This window comes from Sinocyclocheilus grahami, unplaced genomic scaffold (genome assembly GCF_001515645.1).
Source record: "Sinocyclocheilus grahami isolate Dianchi unplaced genomic scaffold, SAMN03320097.WGS_v1.1 scaffold93.1, whole genome shotgun sequence".
NCBI lineage: Eukaryota > Metazoa > Chordata > Actinopteri > Cypriniformes > Cyprinidae > Sinocyclocheilus > Sinocyclocheilus grahami.
The window spans coordinates 1,557,799-1,580,796 of NW_015505272.1; the positions used below are offsets into that span (position 1 = coordinate 1,557,799).

The 22,998-nt window shown below is 39.4% G+C and overlaps 1 protein-coding gene across 1 annotated transcript in view; it reads left to right on the forward strand.

The window, feature by feature from the left end:
• The window catches only part of LOC107587547 (multiple C2 and transmembrane domain-containing protein 1-like), a 202,866-nt gene that overhangs the window by 163,632 nt on the left and 16,236 nt on the right, over nucleotides 1–22,998 (forward strand). Inside the window, exons 17-18 of the mRNA XM_016275362.1 lie at nucleotides 6,226–6,282; nucleotides 13,456–13,557. Coding sequence (XP_016130848.1) covers nucleotides 6,226–6,282; nucleotides 13,456–13,557 — 159 coding nt within the window. The remainder of the gene's footprint in view (nucleotides 1–6,225; nucleotides 6,283–13,455; nucleotides 13,558–22,998) is intronic.

Genomic DNA, 22,998 nt, shown 5'->3' on the forward strand with positions numbered 1-22,998 from the left:
TCTCTCTCTTTCTTGATAGACTTTTCAGCTTTAGTTATAATCACTTTCTTTTTATTACAATACAGACACATTTTTTAATTACATTTTTATTACATTGTATGCCAATATACTGTATATATATATATTGTTAACAAGTTTTGCTTATTTACCACACTCTAAAAAATGCTGGCTTGTTTCAACCCAATGTTGGGTCAAATATGGACTAACCCAACTGTTGGGTTAAAAAGCTAATTTAAAAATGTAACCAAAATTTAACCCAACAGTTGGGTTAGTCCATATTTGACCCAACATTGGGTTGAAACAACCCAGCATTTTTTAGAGTGCATAAATATACAATTAAACATTCATCACCACCATATATTCTCCAAATTCTATTGCTCAGGGTTGTGGGACATATACTAATAATATGAATTCTGCATATAATATTAAATCAATATTGGCATTTATTTTTTTAGTAAGAAGCTGCCATTATCACAGAATAATAGCCGGTTATTAAAAATCAACCCACTTCAGGGTGACCGTATATTATCCCTTGTCTGTTGTACCCCTGATGTTCACAGCCTAGTATGTTCTGGGAAAACAGAAACCCACTTTCAGCTGTCACATTTCTTGAAGGGACTTGTTACCTCTAGATGTGACATGCCAGCTCAACTCTTAACCTGTAGACAGCTGACCCCTGACTCTCGTATTCTTTTGCTGTTCTCCGCCTGCCACCCTTCCACCAGATACCTGACCTCGCTGTCACAGCCTGTTATTGTTAAAGATCCTTTTTACCATCTGGAATGGCTGTGCACTAAACACAAGACTACACTCCCAAACCGTTGTTTTAAATCAACAGAAGCTTAGCTAGCCTGGCTGCCGCGCAGTGCCACGGTATTGGTTTTTGTGTCAGAATGAATAGACCATGGAAAAATAAACACGGGTTTAGAAGCAAGACAAAGGGATGTGACTTTTGAACTACGCCTGTCGATCATCAGCAGGTGATGGAAAGCTACGCTTTCTAAAGCAGCACTAGGTTTCCTCTCTAAACAAAGCAGCTGCACTGTCTCCAGCGCTTTCAGAAGAGCCCCCTACTGGTAGGGAGTGCAAGCGCACCTCTCTTAACCTGAAGTTAAGGGAGCACCGACACAGCTAGCCAAGCTGTTCTGACAGCAGCTGTCAGTGGCTTGCTCACCTCCTGCAGAGAGGCAGTCCTCACCACCCTAACACCACCCCTCACCTACTTTTGTTTGGAGACCTGGAAGTGTTGGGGTGGGCTTCAGTGTGGCCGCTGAGGCTCAGTCAAGCGTCGGACAGCTTGGTGTGTGAATGGAGGGGAGTGAAGCCCATGGCTGGCCCTAGAAGACCCGGGCTGCTGAATTCACTGGTCTGGAAAACAGTTTACCAGATGTTTTGAAGGTGATAATTATAGCATATACTGTCAGAGCTGGAGGAACATAGTTACATCTCTTTCACCAGCTCAAGCTCAATTAGGCATTTGAGGTTCTTTCTCTGCAGCCTTGTCAGTGGTGGGAGAGAGGGTCTTAATTGTCAGGGTTACTCTCACCGTGTCCTCTAGCAAGCTCGCAGTTTCTCCATTTTCCTATGGCATACTTTAAAAGGTTAATCATTTCTTCACAGCCTGCTTTTTTGTGAATATTGCTGCAGCTCATATTTGGGTTTAAGGTTTTAAGCAAAAGGCCCCAAATGTGCAACACAAGATATTTCCTCTGGTATGTTTGCTGTAATGTTGAAAATTAATTCAATTAATTTAACAAAAATAGTTTTGTGATTCTATAAGATTATTTCTTTATGTTAAAAATAGTTATTGAGGGGAAAAATTCAGTTCAGATATCAACGTGTAACTCATCCCTCACAGTTTATGAAATGGGCAATAATGATTTGTAGTTTATTGTGGAGAGATGTGATATATTTTCAATGTGATCAGACTTACAATTTTTACTTGGCAAATGATAAAATATTTGAAAATAGACTTACATTGAAGAAGGCAGCAGAGACATCCTTTGACTTGTGCCTGTAGACAACCACCTGTCAACCATGGTGAACATGATGTGAACATGTTTCCAGTAAGAGATGTTATAAAGAACAAGGCCCCTCATTTAAAGTAACAATGTAATGGTAGTAATGACTTTTTTTTTGTATGTTGGGATGTACAGTACATCTGTGTAAAATGGATAATTGGAAAAGTCCAGCATGCATCACCAGAGAAACGTCTGACGTTTCACCATTTTGATTATAAAATAAGGGAAAACAATATTCAAACATATGAATGAATGAATCGTGTACAGTAAGGTCAATAACATGCATTTAAAAAATAGATTTGCATTTCATGCAAATTTTGAAGGTGAAATGTGTGAAAATGTAAATGTTAAACAATTTTGTTTAAAAATCCCATGCAAATCACTTTTCAATGAGCATGAACACTACTGTAGTTGTTTGAGTGAGCCATCATGTAAATGTCTGGTTCAACTAATGCTGTGATTGGATGGTGGGATTCCTTGTTTTCTGAACAAGACAGGCCGGTAGACGTGTTTGGGAGACCAGTTTGTAAACAGTTAGTTTTGCGATTTCATTTGATGCTGCCAGTGGTGAATAAATTACCCTTCACCTTTAGTTTAATCTTTTCGTAAACATAGGAAGACTGACAAGATCAAATGCATAGCTGTTTGTTCTTAGTCTGTTTGTTTATATCTTGACTACTAACATTGTCAATGTTTTGCATGGCACAGAAAGCAAGTTAGCAAATAAACTTTTTCCCACCTTTTGTTTTGTCTGGTTTGAGTAGTGTTTTGTCTTTTTCTTCCAGTGAGTGTAATTTGAAAAACAAACAGCCTGGATGGAGCTTCATGAATAAAGGATACGCTGGTACAGGTGGGCTGCTGTGGGGGGAAACGAAGGCCTGTCAAGCCCACCTCCAGTGTCAATCACAAAACGACAACATAAAGAGAACCAGAGCGAGAGTCTGTCTGCCAGCCGTGCTCCTAGAGGCGCTTCATGGTAGAGCTTGTCTTACTCTCAGGCTGGTGTTTCAGCTGCAGGCTCAACGGGGACAACAAAAAAGCAAGAAGTGTGACGGCAGGGCCGGGAGAGGATGAGGAAGAGTGAGAAGAAGAGCCGAGAGGTGCTCTAGGCCTTTAATCCACCTCAGTGGCACCACCTCTTCCAGCGCCGTGCCCCGTTAGCGAGACAGCGTTTCACCCGCGCCTGGCAGACATGTCTCCGCTCCTCCGTGCCAGCCCCTGACAGGTGACAAAATCAAAAGGTCACGTCACTTTGAACTGGCAGCGTTTGTTGCCCTGCTGATTTCCCCCGTGCCGCCATGGCTCGCAGGCGAGGTTGGAGGCGAGGCGGGGAGCAACTTTGGCAGCTCCTGAACTTCGTCTTTGTGAACTTTTGTACCCGTGATTTTGCTAACAACACTGCAGCGCCGTGTGATTTTTGTCACGACTGCTGCTGCCATTGTTGACGCAGGCTTGTCTTGGGAAGCCGGGGTTTTATTTACAGAACAGAAAGCCAGAGTGTTTTTCTGGGTCTGTGGGTTCAGGGCTGCTGCGGATTACAGTAGAGCTTGGGCCATGGGACTGACGGCACCGCTGACTCCCGCTGCTTTTGGATACGCACGACCCTGGCGCGTCCTCTTGCCAGCCCGTGTGCCCCGTAAAACTCAGCCCCAAAGAGACGTACTGGCTTCTCCGTCCCTCTCCCACACATTACAGCAATTAATTTGCCCATTGTCCTCATTTTTGAATCGTGACCGCTTTTATTGAAACGTAACACTTTGCCCAAACAGAACCGGCAGAGTTACTCTTTGACTTGAGCCCCTGCAGAGGTCAGACCACAGTCAGCCAGTGCTGGCAAAAACTCAAGCCCTCCCTCTGACCAGCAGGGCTCTGACAGCCTGTGAAGAGGCTGTTTGGGCTCGATGTGCTCCGGCGAGAGCCCTTATCAGCCTTCCAGGCCTGGGCTCTCCCGGGCCTCTGGTCCACACGTGGCATACAAAGCAGGGCCAGCCCCTGAGCAGCTGGAGACGCTAGAGATGTCTCACATTTCAAAGAAGAGCTGGAGGAGGGGAGAGCGCGAGAGCTGAGAGGCAGGGGAAAAAAATGAAAGTGCATATCTTCATGTTGGATGGCTTGTCTAGCTAGGGCGTCTATTCCCAGCGCACCTGTCTCGGGGAAGGTTAGAATTAAAAGCGCAGATAGCAGGGTTCTTCCTCCACTCATGGCAGAAGGCAAAAGAAAATGCATTAACTCGCCAGGATGGATGTCACGGCGCTGGTCTGGAGATGGTGCCGCTGCTAACCGAAAGGCCAAACAATGGACTTAAAGTCTGGCTCTGATGCTATTTTAGACTGAATTTCTGTCTGCAAGTGAGACATATTGACTGCCAAACTTTCGAGTTCATGCTACCACGGCCCTTGAAGTTCAACTTCCTCCAAGTTCCTTTACCCAGCGTATGACCTCTGGCTAACCTAGCGCCGGAGCCACATCGCTCTTCGAGTCAATCCGTGTGCTATTAGGCTAGTGCAAAACACCATCGCTAGTCTCCTCACAACATTGCGTGTATCTATCCTGAACCCTCCTCTTGTTTCTGCCGCAGGCTGCATTTACATAAGAGGCTTATAGCTGCCATACACTCTCTTTTAGACAAAACAAAGGAACAAAAGCTATTGTTTGCTAAGTAACAATTTTTGGATGTCACAAAAAAACTGATGAAATGCATGGAGCCAGAAAAAAGAAAAAAATCATCAAAAAGAAGATGTATTCCTCCCTTGATAGCTTTTTGGTGTTTTCAGATGCCCGAGTTGTCGTATTTAAATAGCACACACATGACCTTGAAGCTTTGATGCGGGATTGACAGGAGGAACCACAAGAAGAGAAATAATGATCTATGTCTTTTCAATCCTCCGGCAACAAAAACAGACATGTGATACACACTCCTCTGGGCTCCCGTAAGCCACTGAGGCCAAATATAATGTTTTCAGTTGACCGAGATAAACTCTTTATTTGTGTGCCAACATATCGTCTGATTATTTTGGTGTCTACAGTTCTGATTAACAAGCCAATGAGATCTGAATAATTAATGCCGCCAAATTACTAGCTCACACAGGAAGGATTTTTTTTCTGTTTGTGAGACTAAAAAATAAATGTGGCATATTTTAGATTCTATAAACAGCTCTTATTATATTAGTGACTGCAGTTTCCCAAGAACAAATGAAAGTGATGTGAACATTATACATTTTGGTTTATTTGATCCTTTTAGCACTGCAAGAAGTTATTTTTAATTTAGCAAAAAACTGTAAATAGCGCTTGTCTGTACAAAACCCACGGCTATGATGTACTTGTTAGTGGTTGCTATGCATTGATAAGTTGTTCTGAGTGGTTGTGTAGTGTGTTGCTACTATGCTATGAAGTGTTTGCTTACTAAATCAGAAGTGCTCACCTCTGTGATATTCTGATCTGTAGATACAGTATGGTTGGGAGTGATATACACGATATACGTATATATTTTTAAATGTATTTATATCATGATTTGTATGCTCTTTATAGGTGGAAAAGGTCTGGTTGTTTAGACAGCAATTAAAAAAAAGTATGAATAATAGTTAATAACTGTTTCTGTAGCAAGAACCACTGATGATTCTCAGATGTAAGCAAGCAAATAATTGATTCTTTCAAGCTTTTGAGCCTGCAGTTTTTCTAGATTGCAAAATGAAATCAATGTTTATTTAAACATTCGTTGATTCCTTGCCCTCTATCTTGCTCTCAATATTCTCGGCATCACTCTTTTCATCATTTTCACTGGTCTGTGTTCACATGTTCTTCTGGGAGAATCGAGTAGCCAGCAGCATTTCTCGAGGTCATGGGCATACGGCTCTTTGTGTGCTTGAGTTAAGTATGAAAACCTGAAGGGGTTTTGATGGGACCATTGTTGGCCTGGATCTGGTCCACTGAAGCACGTAGTTAACGTTCTATGTCATCAGCCTTCCTTTGCCAGAGGCTCTATTCAGGTTTTAACCTTATGGACAAGAGGACACAACTGATGACTTTAGCGACTGAGGTCACACTCGGAGGGTTTGCTTTCTATCCAAGGACTGTGTGCTATCATTTGTTTTCACTCGAAGATGTGGAGATGTTCCTAAGTGTACATGTGAAATTGATTTTCTCTTTGTTTTTTTTCTACTTTTTTTCTGCTCTCTTTTGTTCTGCTCTTCACAATGCACATCAGCAAGCTGTGGAGGATTTGCTGGAGGACGAGGAGGAAGACTTTGACAGAGATGACAAGGTAATTATCGGTGCCACTCACAAACATGTATTCCAACACAGATGTATATTTAATGCTCAAACGCTCTTCTCTAAAGTGAAATGCAATGAAAATGTATTATTTATTGTGTTTGACCTCACTCAAATACCAGCAGGTCATTGTTTTCTTGTGTATTTAATGCTTTCGGCCACATTTCATAGAGTCCAGGTCCACAGCTAGTCTGTCAGAGCTGCTAGTGTCTGACGTCTACAGAGTTGCAGTACATGTTTCCTTTCTACTCAGAATAAAGGGGAGTCACATAGGCATAAATAAACATGGCTTCAGGGTCTCTGTGTTGAGCTTCTGATATTTCTCAAGGCCTTTGAAGTGCAATTAATAGCATTCAAATGACCGCAAGCCAAATGCCCCAGCAGCTTTTGTGAGGAAGCATTTTAATATTTCTGAGCAGGCAGATTCATATTATTGCCTGCCAAAATACCAGCACTTATGTGCTTTTAGCACTTTGTCTGGAAATGGGACAACAAGAATGTCAACAAGAACATTTTTGGAGCAGTGTAGACTTAAGATGAAAACATAACCTTTGACATCTTCCTAACATTTCTCCTTAGTGGACTTTCAAAGAGCATAAAGTGTACATATAGTGTGTGTATGTAGAAGAATGAACTGAATATCTGTATTAATGTTGACAAGGATCTGTTGTTCTTTGTGTCAGATTAGCTTCAGTTGAGAGGTTGGAAGGTTGAAATGGGCTACTTGTCCTCTCTTTGTCCTTTCTCCTTCTTGTTTGCATAGTTTTGTTTTGTTTTACTTTGAATTTGTTGGATGGTCAATGTTACGCTCTATTAAAAGATTTATCTGGAACAAAAATGATTTAGGATGACAGTTAAATTGAAATCAATTGTAATATTTATTTATGAATTAAAAAGCACACAGATAAAGGTAAAAATTCAAGCATTTCAATATAAAAATTTCAATTAACTTTTTATTTGTAGTAATTTATCTGTTAATATTGTTAATTTCATTAAAATTAATAAGAATTACCAGTGCTACAGATGACAGAGGCCTCACAAAAGCAATGTGAGGAAAAAAGTGATGCAGAGTTATATCAGACTACAATGCTAATAGTTAGAAAAAGTAGCTTGTTACTTTAAAAGCAACACTATCTGTCATACTTTCAGTTCCTCCTCAAAAACTAGTTTGTATTTCTTTTTTCCCCCCATCTACGTCTCTTTACTTTCTTCTCCATGTCAGTTTGTTGATGACCTCACATTCTCATTACCTCCTCTGTTTGTTCAAGCAGTAAAATACTGAGATCACATCAGGGAAGGCCCACTTATACTGGATGAAGGAAGAAAAAATGGATAAATGTGCCAAGGGCTCATTTTAATTGAACCTGAAGCATATGTTACAAGTATGTGCAATATGTCCCAGATGTTTAGGCCAGGCCTAGTCTTCAGCTCTTCTTTAGTCTCCACTAGGAAGCTATTAGCTGGATAACCTTTGCTCCAGGGGCTAAATGGGGTATTACATAGCAGTCACCTGTTTTGCATTGGACTGGGGACCTCTTGCTGGCGTAGTATGAGCCAAGACATGTGTTCTTACTTAACAAACTGCTTCGTGATAGTTAAAAGTGTCTTTCTTCAGACTCACTGCAGATATTAGTCAATTACTCTTAATGAAAATCCAAAGTCAAGGCTAATTGATGGAGACGGCTCAGTTGTTTTGCCCAAGTAGGCAATTGGTTCCAAAACAAGAAAAAGGGAGGGAGAAAAAGAGAGGAGAGCTCAGGTGAAAGCAAGGTTAGTGCAAGTGACACTGTAAAAGTGTTTTAAAACAGGGGATTTTTGCAGTGCACCTGGCTATGTGAAATCAAGTCAGTGTTGAGGAAGCTGCTTTGAAATCATAATTTAAAGAAGTTCGACTACAGTTGAGCTTTTGCCTTTTAAAATAGTAGTTTGCTACTCTGCGAGTTACTAATTAAAGCTTACTGCATTGAAATTGTTTATAAATAAAATACAAATCAACACTTTTTTCACTAAATCAGCATTAGCAATAAAGAACATTAATTACCTGAGTACATGTTCACTAAAACAAACAAAAAATGTTAAGAGCTTAAGATGTGAAATGCCTCAAGCACAACCATGACCTCTTCAATATTCCATCCTCTTCAAAGTGCAAAAATTCAAGCTAGCAGGTCTACAAACATGAGTATGGGAATGGAATTCCTGCTGCTACTTTCAGATTGACATCACGTTATTACATTTAGATGATAGATTATGAAGACAAGTTCTTTTTATAAAGTACACCAATACATTTCCACAATGAGAAAGTAAATAGGATCAAATGATTTAGCTTTAGCCTAGCAAGCTACAGTTTCAATGTACCTTCTCCAACACATTTTTGTGACCATGAATTTTTGGGTTAAACATAATTTGGATGGCCATGTATGCAAAAGCATGCTGGGTACAACAACTGCGTAAGCCATATGCTTGCCTCACACTTCTCCTTTTTTCTTTGCCAGGCTAGTGCCAGTGTGTGTGCATGTGAATGTGTCCATGTGTCCATGTGTGTTTACAGTGCTGAATAGCTCTCTGGAGAGCTTGCCGACTCCACCAAATTCATCAGCAATCCCAGCAATAACAGCCAAAATATTTTAACACCTGCTCCGCCAAACACATGTAAACACACAGGCAGAATGGCAGGTAATTATCCAGGTGATAATGAATGCGCCTCACATTGTTAAACCTCTCTCAGATATGCTAGTGTGGAATTAAGGAGTAGCATTGGCTACGCTACGATAACGTGCCTAACGCTCCGCTTGTGCCACAGCTGTCTCGCACTTGTGTGCACCCACTTTCCCAAAGAAAGTTTGCGAAGGATTGGTATTTTCATTACCGTTCATTATTTTTATGCAGCTAAACTTCACCTGTCATAAAGCAGATGCTGGAAGGCCTAGTCTTTCTTGCTCTGATAATATTTTGAGATATACAATGTGTTGTTTTTAATTGAATGGTTCACTTAAAATTATAATTCTGTCATCATTTACTCATCCTCATGTCATTACAAATCTATAGGACTTGCTTTGTTCTGTGAAACACAAAAGGAGAAAATATAAATAATGCGCCGGTCACTCTTTTCTATGCATTTATGATGGATTTTTAGCTTTAAAAAGATGCTTAAAAGGTTAGTTCACCCAAAAATGAAAATTCTGTCATTAATTTCTCCCCTCACGTCGTTCCAAACCCATAAAACCTTTGTTCATCTTCTGAACACAAATTAAGATATTTTTGATGAAATCCAAGAGCGTTCTGACCCTCCGTAGGCAGCAACACAACTACCACGTTCAAGGCACAGAAAGCTAGTAAGGACATCGTTATAATATGTGTTGTGGTACTGTCGTGAACGTGTGTTGAAGACTGACATGGAAGAGAAGAATTTGTTGAATAAAGACGTTATTTTTGTTTTCTTTGCACAAAAAGTATTCTCGTAGCTTCATAAAATTAAGGTTGAACCACAGATGCCACAAGGACTACTTTAACGATGTCCTTACTACCTTTCTGGGCCTTGAACATGGTAGTGGTGTTGCTGTCTATGCAGGGTCAGAAAGCTCTCAGATTTCATCAAATATATTAATTTGTGTTCCGATGAACGAAGGTCTTACAGGTTTGGAACGACATGAGGGTGAGTAATTAATGACAGAATTTTCATTTTTGGGTGAACTATCCCTTTAAGCACCATACAAGTATCATAAAAGTGGTTCATATGACTCATTTGCTATAGTCCAAGTCTTCTAAAGCAATACACAAATAGTTTGTGTCAAAAACAGACCAAAAATTAAGTCATTGTTCACCTATAAACTTTTGTGACCAGTCAGTGAGTTAAACTCAAGAACCAAATCAGTCTGATTTGTGAGCGAATCATTTACAAAGATACCAAATCAGTCTGATTTGTGAGCGAATCATTTACACAGATTTTGTTATCTGGATCAACAAATTATTTGAAAAGATTTGACTCAAAAGAACAATTAATCCACAAATCTGACATAACATACATTTCAATATGTTTCTTTCACAAACACATTGTATGACTTCAAAAGACTTGGAATATAGTGCAAAAGTTGTATGGACCACTTTTATGGTGTTATTTTGTCTCTTTGAAGATTAAAATCTCCAGTTTGCATTAATTTTAACGGCGTGGAAAAGAGCAGCCTGGACATTTCCCAAACATCTCATTTTGTCTTCCATAGACATGAGAGTGAGTATTGTATTTTTTATGTATTTTCAATAACGTGCACTACATTGTCCAATTCACTGTCTGTTTTTTTATTTTCGTTATTCCAACAAGTTTATTTTTTTGCACATGCTAATTGATGGTACAGCTACAGTATTTGGGTTTCGGTGATGTCATTAGAACCGGTGTTGTGCGTACATGTGTCCGAAGCGCAGTACGGAGGAATAATCAGCGCTAGTGCTCTGTCTGAGAAGCAGCCAGGATGATAGCGCCAGTGTCTCCAGGGAGCGAAAGAGAGAGGGTGAAAGAGTGTTGAGATTAGGAGTGTACGCATGACTGGCCACTGGAGTAATGGTCCTACACATACACACACACAGCCCGAGGAGGAGCCGCCCCAGATAAGATACACACTGCAATCATGTCATGCTCACAGGCTTACCACAACTCACGCACGCCTCCTTACATGCCCAACAGCTGTTAGGAAGTGTGCGTGATTGTGCTGCCTGCTCGACTGGATATTAAAGATGGCATGTAACCGTATGCTGTACCTCTTATAAATAAGCAAACATTCAATATGAATGTGAAGCAAAACAGTGACAGAGAATAAGAGAAAAAACAGGATATCGTGTGTTGTCAAAGGCTTGTCGGTTTCTGTTTTGTGAATTAATAAAGGTAAGTGTAGCTTTTAGGCTAGAAATATACTGTGCAAAAATGTAAATGCAGACACTTGTCCGACACTGTAAAGCGTGCAGCAGACAAACTGTGGTGGTTAGAAACGTCAGAACTCAAGGGGGCAGTGAAGTTAACTTTAAATATCTGTGCTATAGGATGTTAAATGATTATAGTTCTGGTAGCTAACTATAAACACGTATGTACATTGCCATTCATACCATGGGGTTTTTATGTCTCTTGGAGCTAACCAAGGCTGCATTTATTTGATCAAAAATACAGTAAAAACAGTAATATTGTGAAAAATGACAATAAAATAAACTGTTTTCTATTTTAAAATGCAATTTATTTCTGTGATGAGAAAGCTGAATTTTCATCAGATATTATTCCAGTCTTCTGTGTCACATGATCCTTCAGAAATCATTCTAATATGCATTTCCTAGTCCAAAAAAAAAAAGTACTCAACCGTAACTTTTAAACAGTATAGTGTACTATAGATATTTACTGGATTCATGTTTCATCACGCTTTTCAGCTGTCGTTGTCCAAACAGTGATGTCCATTGTCCAGATACAGTGGCGGCCAAAATTATTAGAACACCTGACAGATCTGAAAATATTGACCTTTTTTGTTTTCAAAAAATTATTTCATTTCATAATGTTCATGAAACATGCAGATGGTTTCTCTGAGCACAGAAAAAAATCAGATGAAGTGAGTCGTACTGTTTTTATCCACTTTTAACTTTAATATTTGGTATGTCCACCTTTTGGCCAATTTAACAAAAACAACTGAAACCTTTTAAATATGCCAAGTGTTCTAATAATTGGGGCCATCACTGTATAGAAGAAATACATTCTCTCATCAGGAAGTCATGGCCTAATGGTTAGAGAGTCGAACTCATAACCCAAAGGTTGTGGGTTCGAGTCTCGTACCGGCAGGGATTGTAGGTGGGGGGAGTGAATGTACAGCGCTCTCTCCCACCTTCAATACCACGACTGAGGTGCCCTTGAGCAAAGCACCGAACCCCCAACTGCTCCCCGGGCGCCGCAGCATAAAATGGTGTTCACTGCTGTGTGTGTGCACTTTGGATGGGTAAATGCAGAGCACTAATTCTGAGTATGGGTCACCATACTTGGCCACATGTCATGTCACTTCACGTCACTATAGTGAATAAACTAAATGTTAAACTGAAAAAAATCACAATAAATTTCATATGAATTCCTTCAGTTATCTAAATAGTTTTGACTGTAACTGTAAACTGATTACCAACTATTTAATGTTAACTGCAAGTACATGCAGTAACTTGTGTTTTGTATTTTAAGTGTAACATTGCAGATCTACTGTATTAGTGCATACAGTGTTAAAGATAAAATGTCCTGTAAGCAAAATAAATAAAAGTCTTCTGTAAAAGGAAAGGAAAAAAATGAGCAAGAGAAATAAAATGAGCAAATGAAATAAGTAAAATATCTTCTGTTTCTCTCTTTCGCTCTCTTTTTGGACTTGACCTTGTTTTAAGAGTTTAGCCTACTCTTACTTACTCTCTCCACCACACCGCTGCCACTTTAGCAGGGAGAAAAGGAAAACGAACCTCTGCACTGTGAAACGCTGACAATCTGATCCTGATTCATGCACATTTATGTCCGCTAGAATCTAGCATTACAAGTGAGTCTTATCTGTATATAACACGCGGAGGGTTAAACCCAGCCGAGCAGAGACAGGGGGTTGATCTGGGCGATAGCTACATGGCAGTATGTAATTGGACTAAAGAGTGTGCTAGGGATTATTTTTATTACTTTGAAAAACTGTGACTGAAAACTTGTTCTGGGGCTATTGAGCTTTTGATACATGATGCGTATCCTCAGGTAACGTGGCTTACTTCAGTGCAAAGGAGAATACAGAGAGAAAGAGAGAATGTTTGTGCATCTCTGGCTGCTTTTCTTCTCAGCGCCTCTAAAAGATGAAAAGCTTCATGCTGTAAAAGATGCTTTTGACTTGGCTTTTTTCCTTTTTCTTCTTATTTAGGGGAGAGATGCTCCTAGGAACTGCATTTTAATCATGTTTGGCTAATAAAGAGAGATTAGAAAATCCTTCACACACACTCAGGGCATTGTCTTGTTGTGTAAAATAGCTTCATTGTTTGATTTCTCTTTTTTGCCTTTACATCAGGTGGATATTTTCTCTCTCTCTCTCTCTCAAGGGTCCTAAGCCATCTTAGTAGCCATCAATGTTTTTTTGTCTAACTGTTTTCCTTTTGTAGCCCTGCTTTAAAAAGATCTCAATTTATTCTGGTCCACAAGGTGCCGGGCTCAGTCCCCTCCCAGGATGGCCGGCTGCCGGAAAGCCATATCCTTGCGGATATTTTGGCTTCCTGGCACTTTGAGTGGATACGCGTGATGGTGGTAAGTGCAGTCCGTATGTCCCCCGTGTCTCACTTTTATGGCTCATCGTCTGTCATGCCAAGCAGGGTTGTGTGTCGCTCCCTTTCATTTCTCACTTTGTTCTCAGTTATCACTTTACCTTCTTTATCTTGAAGAAATCACCTGGTGCTTAGTTATTTGTTTGAATCTGCAATAGCTGAAAACTTCCTACACTTCATAAAATGGGTTGTTCGGTGGGTGTTTATGCTAGGTCATCTAAATACGGCAACATGCTCAGTAGAAAGTAGTTCTGGGTTTGGGTTTTCTCCATGTTGTTTTGGCTTAAAGGTAGTACTGTGCTTTACTAACCATGTGTCTATAAGCATTCAGGGTGCACTGGGGCATCCATGTTTGTGCTGTCACTAACTTTTTTCAAACCAGCCAGTTAGCCCAACATGGCTTGCTCGATGACGTCACTCAGAGAAACTCATTTGCAGCTCAGCTCACGTTAAAGAAACACCGAACCTGTGCTGTATAGACAATGAAAGCTGCTTCCAAGTAGAGGGTTTATGAATGAATTATGAGGGTGTATTGATGTTTGTCTCCGAAGTGGAGGAATGCCATTGCCATTTATATCCTTTTGAGAAGCGCATCCCTCAAGGAAACTTTTGAAATTGAGAATGTCTACATGCACTCACTATAGATGGCATCTCAGCACATTCATATGTAATAGAGGTTATATAATAATAATAATATAATAATGTAATAGTGGTTACCTAGTCCAACAACCGACTAGTTGATTTGTAAGGACCTCTAAGTTATATGGATTTTAAGCAATATGTATTTGTTATTTTTAGCAGCAATGGATTAATTAGGAAGCTGACAGCTTAAAGAGATAGTTGTGTTAAATAAATAAATAAATTCTCTCATCATTTACTTGCCACATCTTGTTCCTAACCTATTTTATTTTATTTTAATTAGTGCTGTCAAACGATTAATTGCGATTAATCGCATCCAAAATAAAGGTTTTGTTTACATAATACAGGTGTGTATACTGTGCATATTTATTAAATACAAACACATGCATGCATATATTTAAGAAAAATATGTTTATATATTAAATATATTTATATATAATATAAAATATAAGAATATAAATAACCGTATGCTGTACCTCTTATAAATAAGCAAACATTCAATATGAATGTGAAGCAAAACAGTGACAGAGAATAAGAGAAAAAACAGGATATCGTGTGTTGTCAAAGGCTTGTCGGTTTCTGTTTTGTGAATTAATAAAGGTAAGTGTAGCTTTTAGGCTAGAAATATACTGTGCAAAAATGTAAATGCAGACACTTGTCCGACACTGTAAAGCGTGCAGCAGACAAACTGTGGTGGTTAGAAACGTCAGAACTCAAGGGGGCAGTGAAGTTAACTTTAAATATCTGTGCTATAGGATGTTAAATGATTATAGTTCTGGTAGCTAACTATAAACACGTATGTACATTGCCATTCATACCATGGGGTTTTTATGTCTCTTGGAGCTAACCAAGGCTGCATTTATTTGATCAAAAATACAGTAAAAACAGTAATATTGTGAAAAATGACAATAAAATAAACTGTTTTCTATTTTAAAATGCAATTTATTTCTGTGATGAGAAAGCTGAATTTTCATCAGATATTATTCCAGTCTTCTGTGTCACATGATCCTTCAGAAATCATTCTAATATGCATTTCCTAGTCCAAAAAAAAAAAGTACTCAACCGTAACTTTTAAACAGTATAGTGTACTATAGATATTTACTGGATTCATGTTTCATCACGCTTTTCAGCTGTCATTGTCCAAACAGTGATGTCCATTGTCCAGATACAGTGGCGGCCAAAATTATTAGAACACCTGACAGATCTGAAAATATTGACCTTTTTTGTTTTCAAAAAATTATTTCATTTCATAATGTTCATGAAACATGCAGATGGTTTCTCTGAGCACAGAAAAAAATCAGATGAAGTGAGTCGTACTGTTTTTATCCACTTTTAACTTTAATATTTGGTATGTCCACCTTTTGGCCAATTTAACAAAAACAACTGAAACCTTTTAAATATGCCAAGTGTTCTAATAATTGGGGCCATCACTGTATAGAAGAAATACATTCTCTCATCAGGAAGTCATGGCCTAATGGTTAGAGAGTCGAACTCATAACCCAAAGGTTGTGGGTTCGAGTCTCGTACCGGCAGGGATTGTAGGGGGGGGGGGGGAATGTACAGCGCTCTCTCCCACCTTCAATACCACGACTGAGGTGCCCTTGAGCAAAGCACCGAACCCCCAACTGCTCCCCGGGCGCCGCAGCATAAAATGGTGTTCACTGCTGTGTGTGTGCACTTTGGATGGGTAAATGCAGAGCACTAATTCTGAGTATGGGTCACCATACTTGGCCACATGTCATGTCACTTCACGTCACTATAGTGAATAAACTAAATGTTAAACTGAAAAAAATCACAATAAATTTCATATGAATTCCTTCAGTTATCTAAATAGTTTTGACTGTAACTGTAAACTGATTACCAACTATTTAATGTTAACTGCAAGTACATGCAGTAACTTGTGTTTTGTATTTTAAGTGTAACATTGCAGATCTACTGTATTAGTGCATACAGTGTTAAAGATAAAATGTCCTGTAAGCAAAATAAATAAAAGTCTTCTGTAAAAGGAAAGGAAAAAAATGAGCAAGAGAAATAAAATGAGCAAATGAAATAAGTAAAATATCTTCTGTTTCTCTCTTTCGCTCTCTTTTTGGACTTGACCTTGTTTTAAGAGTTTAGCCTACTCTTACTTACTCTCTCCACCACACCGCTGCCACTTTAGCAGGGAGAAAAGGAAAACGAACCTCTGCACTGTGAAACGCTGACAATCTGATCCTGATTCATGCACATTTATGTCCGCTAGAATCTAGCATTACAAGTGAGTCTTATCTGTATATAACACGCGGAGGGTTAAACCCAGCCGAGCAGAGACAGGGGGTTGATCTGGGCGATAGCTACATGGCAGTATGTAATTGGACTAAAGAGTGTGCTAGGGATTATTTTTATTACTTTGAAAAACTGTGACTGAAAACTTGTTCTGGGGCTATTGAGCTTTTGATACATGATGCGTATCCTCAGGTAACGTGGCTTACTTCAGTGCAAAGGAGAATACAGAGAGAAAGAGAGAATGTTTGTGCATCTCTGGCTGCTTTTCTTCTCAGCGCCTCTAAAAGATGAAAAGCTTCATGCTGTAAAAGATGCTTTTGACTTGGCTTTTTTCCTTTTTCTTCTTATTTAGGGGAGAGATGCTCCTAGGAACTGCATTTTAATCATGTTTGGCTAATAAAGAGAGATTAGAAAATCCTTCACACACACTCAGGGCATTGTCTTGTTGTGTAAAATAGCTTCATTGTTTGATTTCTCTTTTTTGCCTTTACATCAGGTGGATATTTTCTCTCTCTCTCTCTCTCAAGGGTCCTAAGCCATCTTAGTAGCCATCAATGTTTTTTTGTCTAACTGTTTTCCTTTTGTAGCCCTGCTTTAAAAAGATCTCAATTTATTCTGGTCCACAAGGTGCCGGGCTCAGTCCCCTCCCAGGATGGCCGGCTGCCGGAAAGCCATATCCTTGCGGATATTTTGGCTTCCTGGCACTTTGAGTGGATACGCGTGATGGTGGTAAGTGTGGTCCGTATGTCCCCGTGTCTCACTTCTATGGCTCATCGTCTGTCACGCCAAGCAGGGTTGTGTGTCGCTCCCTTTCACCTCTCACTTTGTTCTCAGTTGTCACTTTTCCTTCTTTATCTACAAGAACATCCTGGTGATCAGTGCTTTGTTATTTGTTGGATTAGCTGGAAACTTCATAAAATGGGTTGTTCGGTGGGTGTTTATGCTAGGTCATCTAAATACGGCAACATGCTCAGTAGAAAGTAGTTCTGGGTTTGGGTTTTCTCCATGTTGTTTTGGCTTAAAGGTAGTACTGTGCTTTACTAACCATGTGTCTATAAGCATTCAGGGTGCACTGGGGCATCCATGTTTGTGCTGTCACTAACTTTTTTCAAACCAGCCAGTTAGCCCAACATGGCTTGCTCGATGACGTCACTCAGAGAAACTCATTTGCAGCTCAGCTCACGTTAAAGAAACACCGAACCTGTGCTGTATAGACAATGAAAGCTGCTTCCAAGTAGAGGGTTTATGAATGAATTATGAGGGTGTATTGATGTTTGTCTCCGAAGTGGAGGAATGCCATTGCCATTTATATCCTTTTGAGAAGCGCATCCCTCAAGGAAACTTTTGAAATTGAGAATGTCTACATGCACTCACTATAGATGGCATCTCAGCACATTCATATGTAATAGAGGTTATATAATAATAATAATATAATAATGTAATAGTGGTTACCTAGTCCAACAACCGACTAGTTGATTTGTAAGGACCTCTAAGTTATATGGATTTTAAGCAATATGTATTTGTTATTTTTAGCAGCAATGGATTAATTAGGAAGCTGACAGCTTAAAGAGATAGTTGTGTTAAATAAATAAATAAATTCTCTCATCATTTACTTGCCACATCTTGTTCCTAACCTATTTTATTTTATTTTAATTAGTGCTGTCAAACGATTAATTGCGATTAATCGCATCCAAAATAAAGGTTTTGTTTACATAATACAGGTGTGTATACTGTGCATATTTATTAAATACAAACACATGCATGCATATATTTAAGAAAAATATGTTTATATATTAAATATATTTATATATAATATAAAATATAAGAATATAAATATATAAATGCATATACATGTAAATATTTTCAAAATATATACTGTATGTGTGTGTATTTATATATGCATAATAAATATACTGAGTACACACACATATTATATAAACAAACTTTTATTTTGGATGCGATTAATCGCGATTAATCATTTGACAGCACTAATTTGAATGAATATTTAATAAATATTTTATAAGTTAATTTATTTTTATGTTTTTTTCTATTTATTGTAATTTAATAAAATTACAGGAAGCAAAGTAGGAGAATGGGGGGTGAGACTGGGAAAGGATCACAAGCTGGGACTTGAACTTGAGTTGCCAAAAACGCATGTGTGCTGCATGTCGGTGCACTGCCCACAAGGCAATAGTCTCTGACACAGATGATATTTTATAGAATTTTGAATGTTGTTTTGTATATCTTTTGCCCCTAAGAAACATGTTTGAATGTGAACTCAGGACAAGCCTAATTATACAGCATGTTTGTTGCTGACCATCTCCTGTCTAGTCCACTTTGGAAATGTGTGGTTGTGCACATCCATAGTGGCTATATTGGTTTGCCTGTTGGTGCCCAGCTTGATGATGTTCCCCAGTTTGACGGCCTCATTTTTGCGATAGAGATGGAGAGGGCAGGGGCGAATCCAGTGCAGTGGCGGGTGGAGCTAATTGTGCTCCATTCATCATCAGGTGGTATCCAGGGACCCAGAGAGGACAGGGCAAGGAGAGCAGGGGTAACACAAGCGATCTGAGGTGAGGAGGGGGGGGGTCGCTCCAGGGGTGAGGGGCATCATCAGAGAGGCTGGAGAACAGGGGCAACTATCAGGTTGACCTTGGGGCTGATGAAGTGCCTTGCCTGCTGGGTGCGGAGGCCTGGGAAGTAATGGCGAAGGTGAACCCGGCTCTCCAGCGGATCCATTAGAGCCTAATGCTGTTGTTTTTAGCAGGGAGCGGTGGGAAGCAGAGGTCGGACGTAAAATAAAGCTTATTCTCCCTGTTTACGGTGTTATTCATCTGCACGTCATGGCACAGGGACATACCGGGAGCGCAGGGCAATGGGGCACTGGTGTGGAAGCAGTTATAGTACAGTGTTTTTTTTTTTGGTCCTTAAAACTGAGTGTGCTTACCATAACTAGAACCTTTCTTTTGTGTCTGATTATAGAGAGCTAATGTTGGAAGGGTCGAAGTAGAGGTTGAATATATATCGTTAACCTGAGGGAATAGTGCAGCATATCTCTTTAATTGCTACTATGAAAGACAATGTTTTGCTTAATCTCCACATGAATTGGTTAGCTACAATTTACAGTAAACTCGCACCTTTATATTGTGTAGTCTCTGATGAAAAAAACAGCTTTGATTGCATGAATTTCTAGAAGCTGGTTGATCAAGCCTGGCTAGTTTAGCCTGGAAAGACCCATTTCAGAAGATGTAGACTCAATCAATGTCAATCCTGTTCCTGGAGGTCCAGTGTCCTGCAGAGTTCAGCTCCAACCTGCCCCATGGGCAATGCACCTGCTTGGAAGGTTCTACAAATCCTGAAGACCTTGATTAGCTGATTCAGGTGTGTTAATTTGGGTTGGACCTGAACTCTGCAGGGACGTAGGAGGATTGGATGGCCCTGCTGTAAACACTAACAATTTCTATTTGATTTCATTTATAAAATGATTGTCTTATTAGCACCAAACACTCAAAATGTTCCATTCTGAACAGAATGCGGTTTTGTACCTGCTGAAGAGTCACAATGACTGTTGTTAGACCTTGGCCCAGAATACTGTCTCCAGAGTGAATGCCATAGTGAGGGCGTATGGATCTCCTGGGAATAGCTCAATAGCTTTTTTGCCGCCTCTGTGGTCACATACTGTTGCGTGGCATTCAGCATCACACCTATTTTTGGAGCGTCACTAGAGGTTTGAGGGGTGGTAGAACCTAGGGATTTGAGAGGTGGGGATAGTGCCTCTGAACTTCTGTCACGCTTCCAGATGTTTGAACATACTTTGTGTGTGTATGTGTTTAAAATTCTTGTCTTGTTGTGATTTTATATTACAGTTGTTTTGTTAAATTATCCCGCAGGTTGCCTAAGCTGTAATGCAGTGCTAAAAACACATGCTTGTGACATGTTGAGTCTCTGATGGGGACAAAGGTTCGAATCTGGTCTGGACCATTTCCCTGTTCCTGTTCCATTCCTCCCTTTTCTCTCCTATAAATACGACAAAGACCTATATATAAATTAAAAATAAAAATCCTGCAAGTGTTGAAGTAAACTAGATTACTTTATAGGAGAATCAAAGAGAAAGGTCCCAAACAGCATATATGCAAACTCTCAGAATACTACTTAACGAGGTAATTACTAATTTTCTTGATGTTGTATTTGAGGTTGCGTCAAAAGATTTTTGTTTATATTTACTCCTTAAAAAGAGTAATGCGAATGGTTTTCCTTTTGATGTGAAATATTTTTTGGCTTCTAGTATTTGGGATAGCAGTTATTGGGATCAAGCAGGCAGTCAGGGGAGTTTCCGTTTAGTCTGACACACACCTCAAATCTAATTAAACTGCAATTTTAATTAACCTCCCAAAGTGCTCAGACACGAAGACGAGGAACAATTTCATTGACAAGCCTTTCCCTGTACGTCTCTTCCCCTGTCCCATCCATTATGAATAAAGTGCTAATGAACTACTTTTGGAAAATTAATGCACTCGTCTATTTAAAGAAGTTGTTTTTCGTTTCATGTGTTCACTGATAAGAGGTGGGCTCACGTCTGTCTGAGGGGACTTGTCTTGGCTTTATTTGCCATCAGAGGTGTGGAACTCTTTTCCTTGGTGATATCACTCTCTACTTGTGCCTGTCTGGGTCAGTGCGCCTTTGGCTCGAAATGAGAGAAGACAAACAAATAATATGTGTATCCAGGGAGCAGCCTGGCCCGGGTGAAATGATTTCATTTTCATCTTGATCTCTATCTTATCTACCTTCTTTGTTCCTCTCACCTTCAGTGCTGCGTAGATCAAAGAATCTTGTTTTCTCTCCCTCCGAACATGCCGAGAGAAGGGCGTGGGTGTGGATTAGGCCCGGCTGGGGGTCCGTCCTCTTGCATTGGGGCTCTAGCTTTGGTGTAAATGAAGTTTGGTGCCCCTGGGATATCGTTCCCCCTCCTGCTGTCGTTAACAAACAAGATATGCCCTCTACGAAGTGTCTGTCCCGGTCTGTGCCAACCTCATCAGTCTCCCGCTATGTTGGGTGCCCATTGCGGCCTTCTGATGGGACGGTGAGGTGTGAATAGCCTGATGTTGGAAACTGGCTGGAACGGACTTGCCTCTGCTTGCCTGTAGCACTTGCAGCCCTAAGGAGTTTGATAATGGGGATGCGCCAGGGGGTCCCGCACAGCTGCAGTCAGTCCTATACACTGTTTAATGATAACACTGATCAAGATGGAAGATTCTGTTCATTTACTTGCCAGCCGTTGATTTCACAAAGCTTATTTAACTTTTAGTGTAATCAAAGTGTTATTTGATTAATCAGGTGAACAGATTTCACATTAAGAATGACACTTTAAAATCAAGAACAATGCTTCAAAGATCTTGGTGACATGGCCTTGTGGTTAAAGGATTATTTAGAGACTGTCAACAGCATTTAAAGTGCCAATTTAAATACAAATCGATGCACATGGAGCAAGGAAAGCAGAATGAGAAGTTCTTTTTATTAAAACACTTGTGAATTATTTCTTATCTAAATCACCTTTTTAGTGGCTAGACAAAAATTACAAACTTAAACAATGTTACCAAACTTGAATTGTCTCCGTTGAGGGAGAAAAATATATATAAAGTAACTGGAAACATGATATAATCAATTATTGGGTCAATTACATTTTTTTTGTTTTTGAATTTTTTTTCCAATAATACGTACAAATCACTTTGTACATACAGTAATTGAAATATCTCCAATGATTGAAATTGAATATTGATACTAAAATATTCATATCACAAAATATTTATTATATTGTTATTATTTTTTTTTATATTTCATTAATATTTATATATTTCATCAGTAATTTCATTTTGTGATTTATTTTGTAATTACATTACTTTTATTAGTAAAGATATTCATGAGCTGATAATGAATGTTATTTGTTGTTATTTAAAAAAAAATATGTAATTAAAAAAATACTCCTGTTTTCAGGACATTACATTTTGAATCATTAAAATTAAATTTTTTCTTGAAAAGTTTTCAAAACCATATGAAACAAACATAAATACAGAGCTGAAGACTCATGTGTTTTAAATATATTTGTAAAGATTTTCCTTTTTCTTTATCTTGCCCTGTATCTCATTGCCGCTTAATCATTGTTTATAGAACTGCATTTTAAAAGCAGTACACTCACAATCATGTGGTTGTACTGAAATGGTAAAATACAGCTCCTTGCAGCAGTGCTCATATTCAGTGGAGCAGGACTCTTGCTCGTGTGTTATCGCATAATTCAAACTCTTTATATGTAGACATTGTGCATTTAGAAGAGTTCAGATTTGGCTGCACTGTTGGAAGACACTTTAAACAGAACTGATTTTTGACTAAATATCAATTTCCCTTTGCCCGCTGACATCAAGTGTGCCTCCTGCTGTGCCATGATGTGTGTCCGCATACGTGAGGAAGAGGACCTGAGGTAATGGAATGCCCATGTGTCGCTCCAGCGGCCCACAGCTCAGCCAGG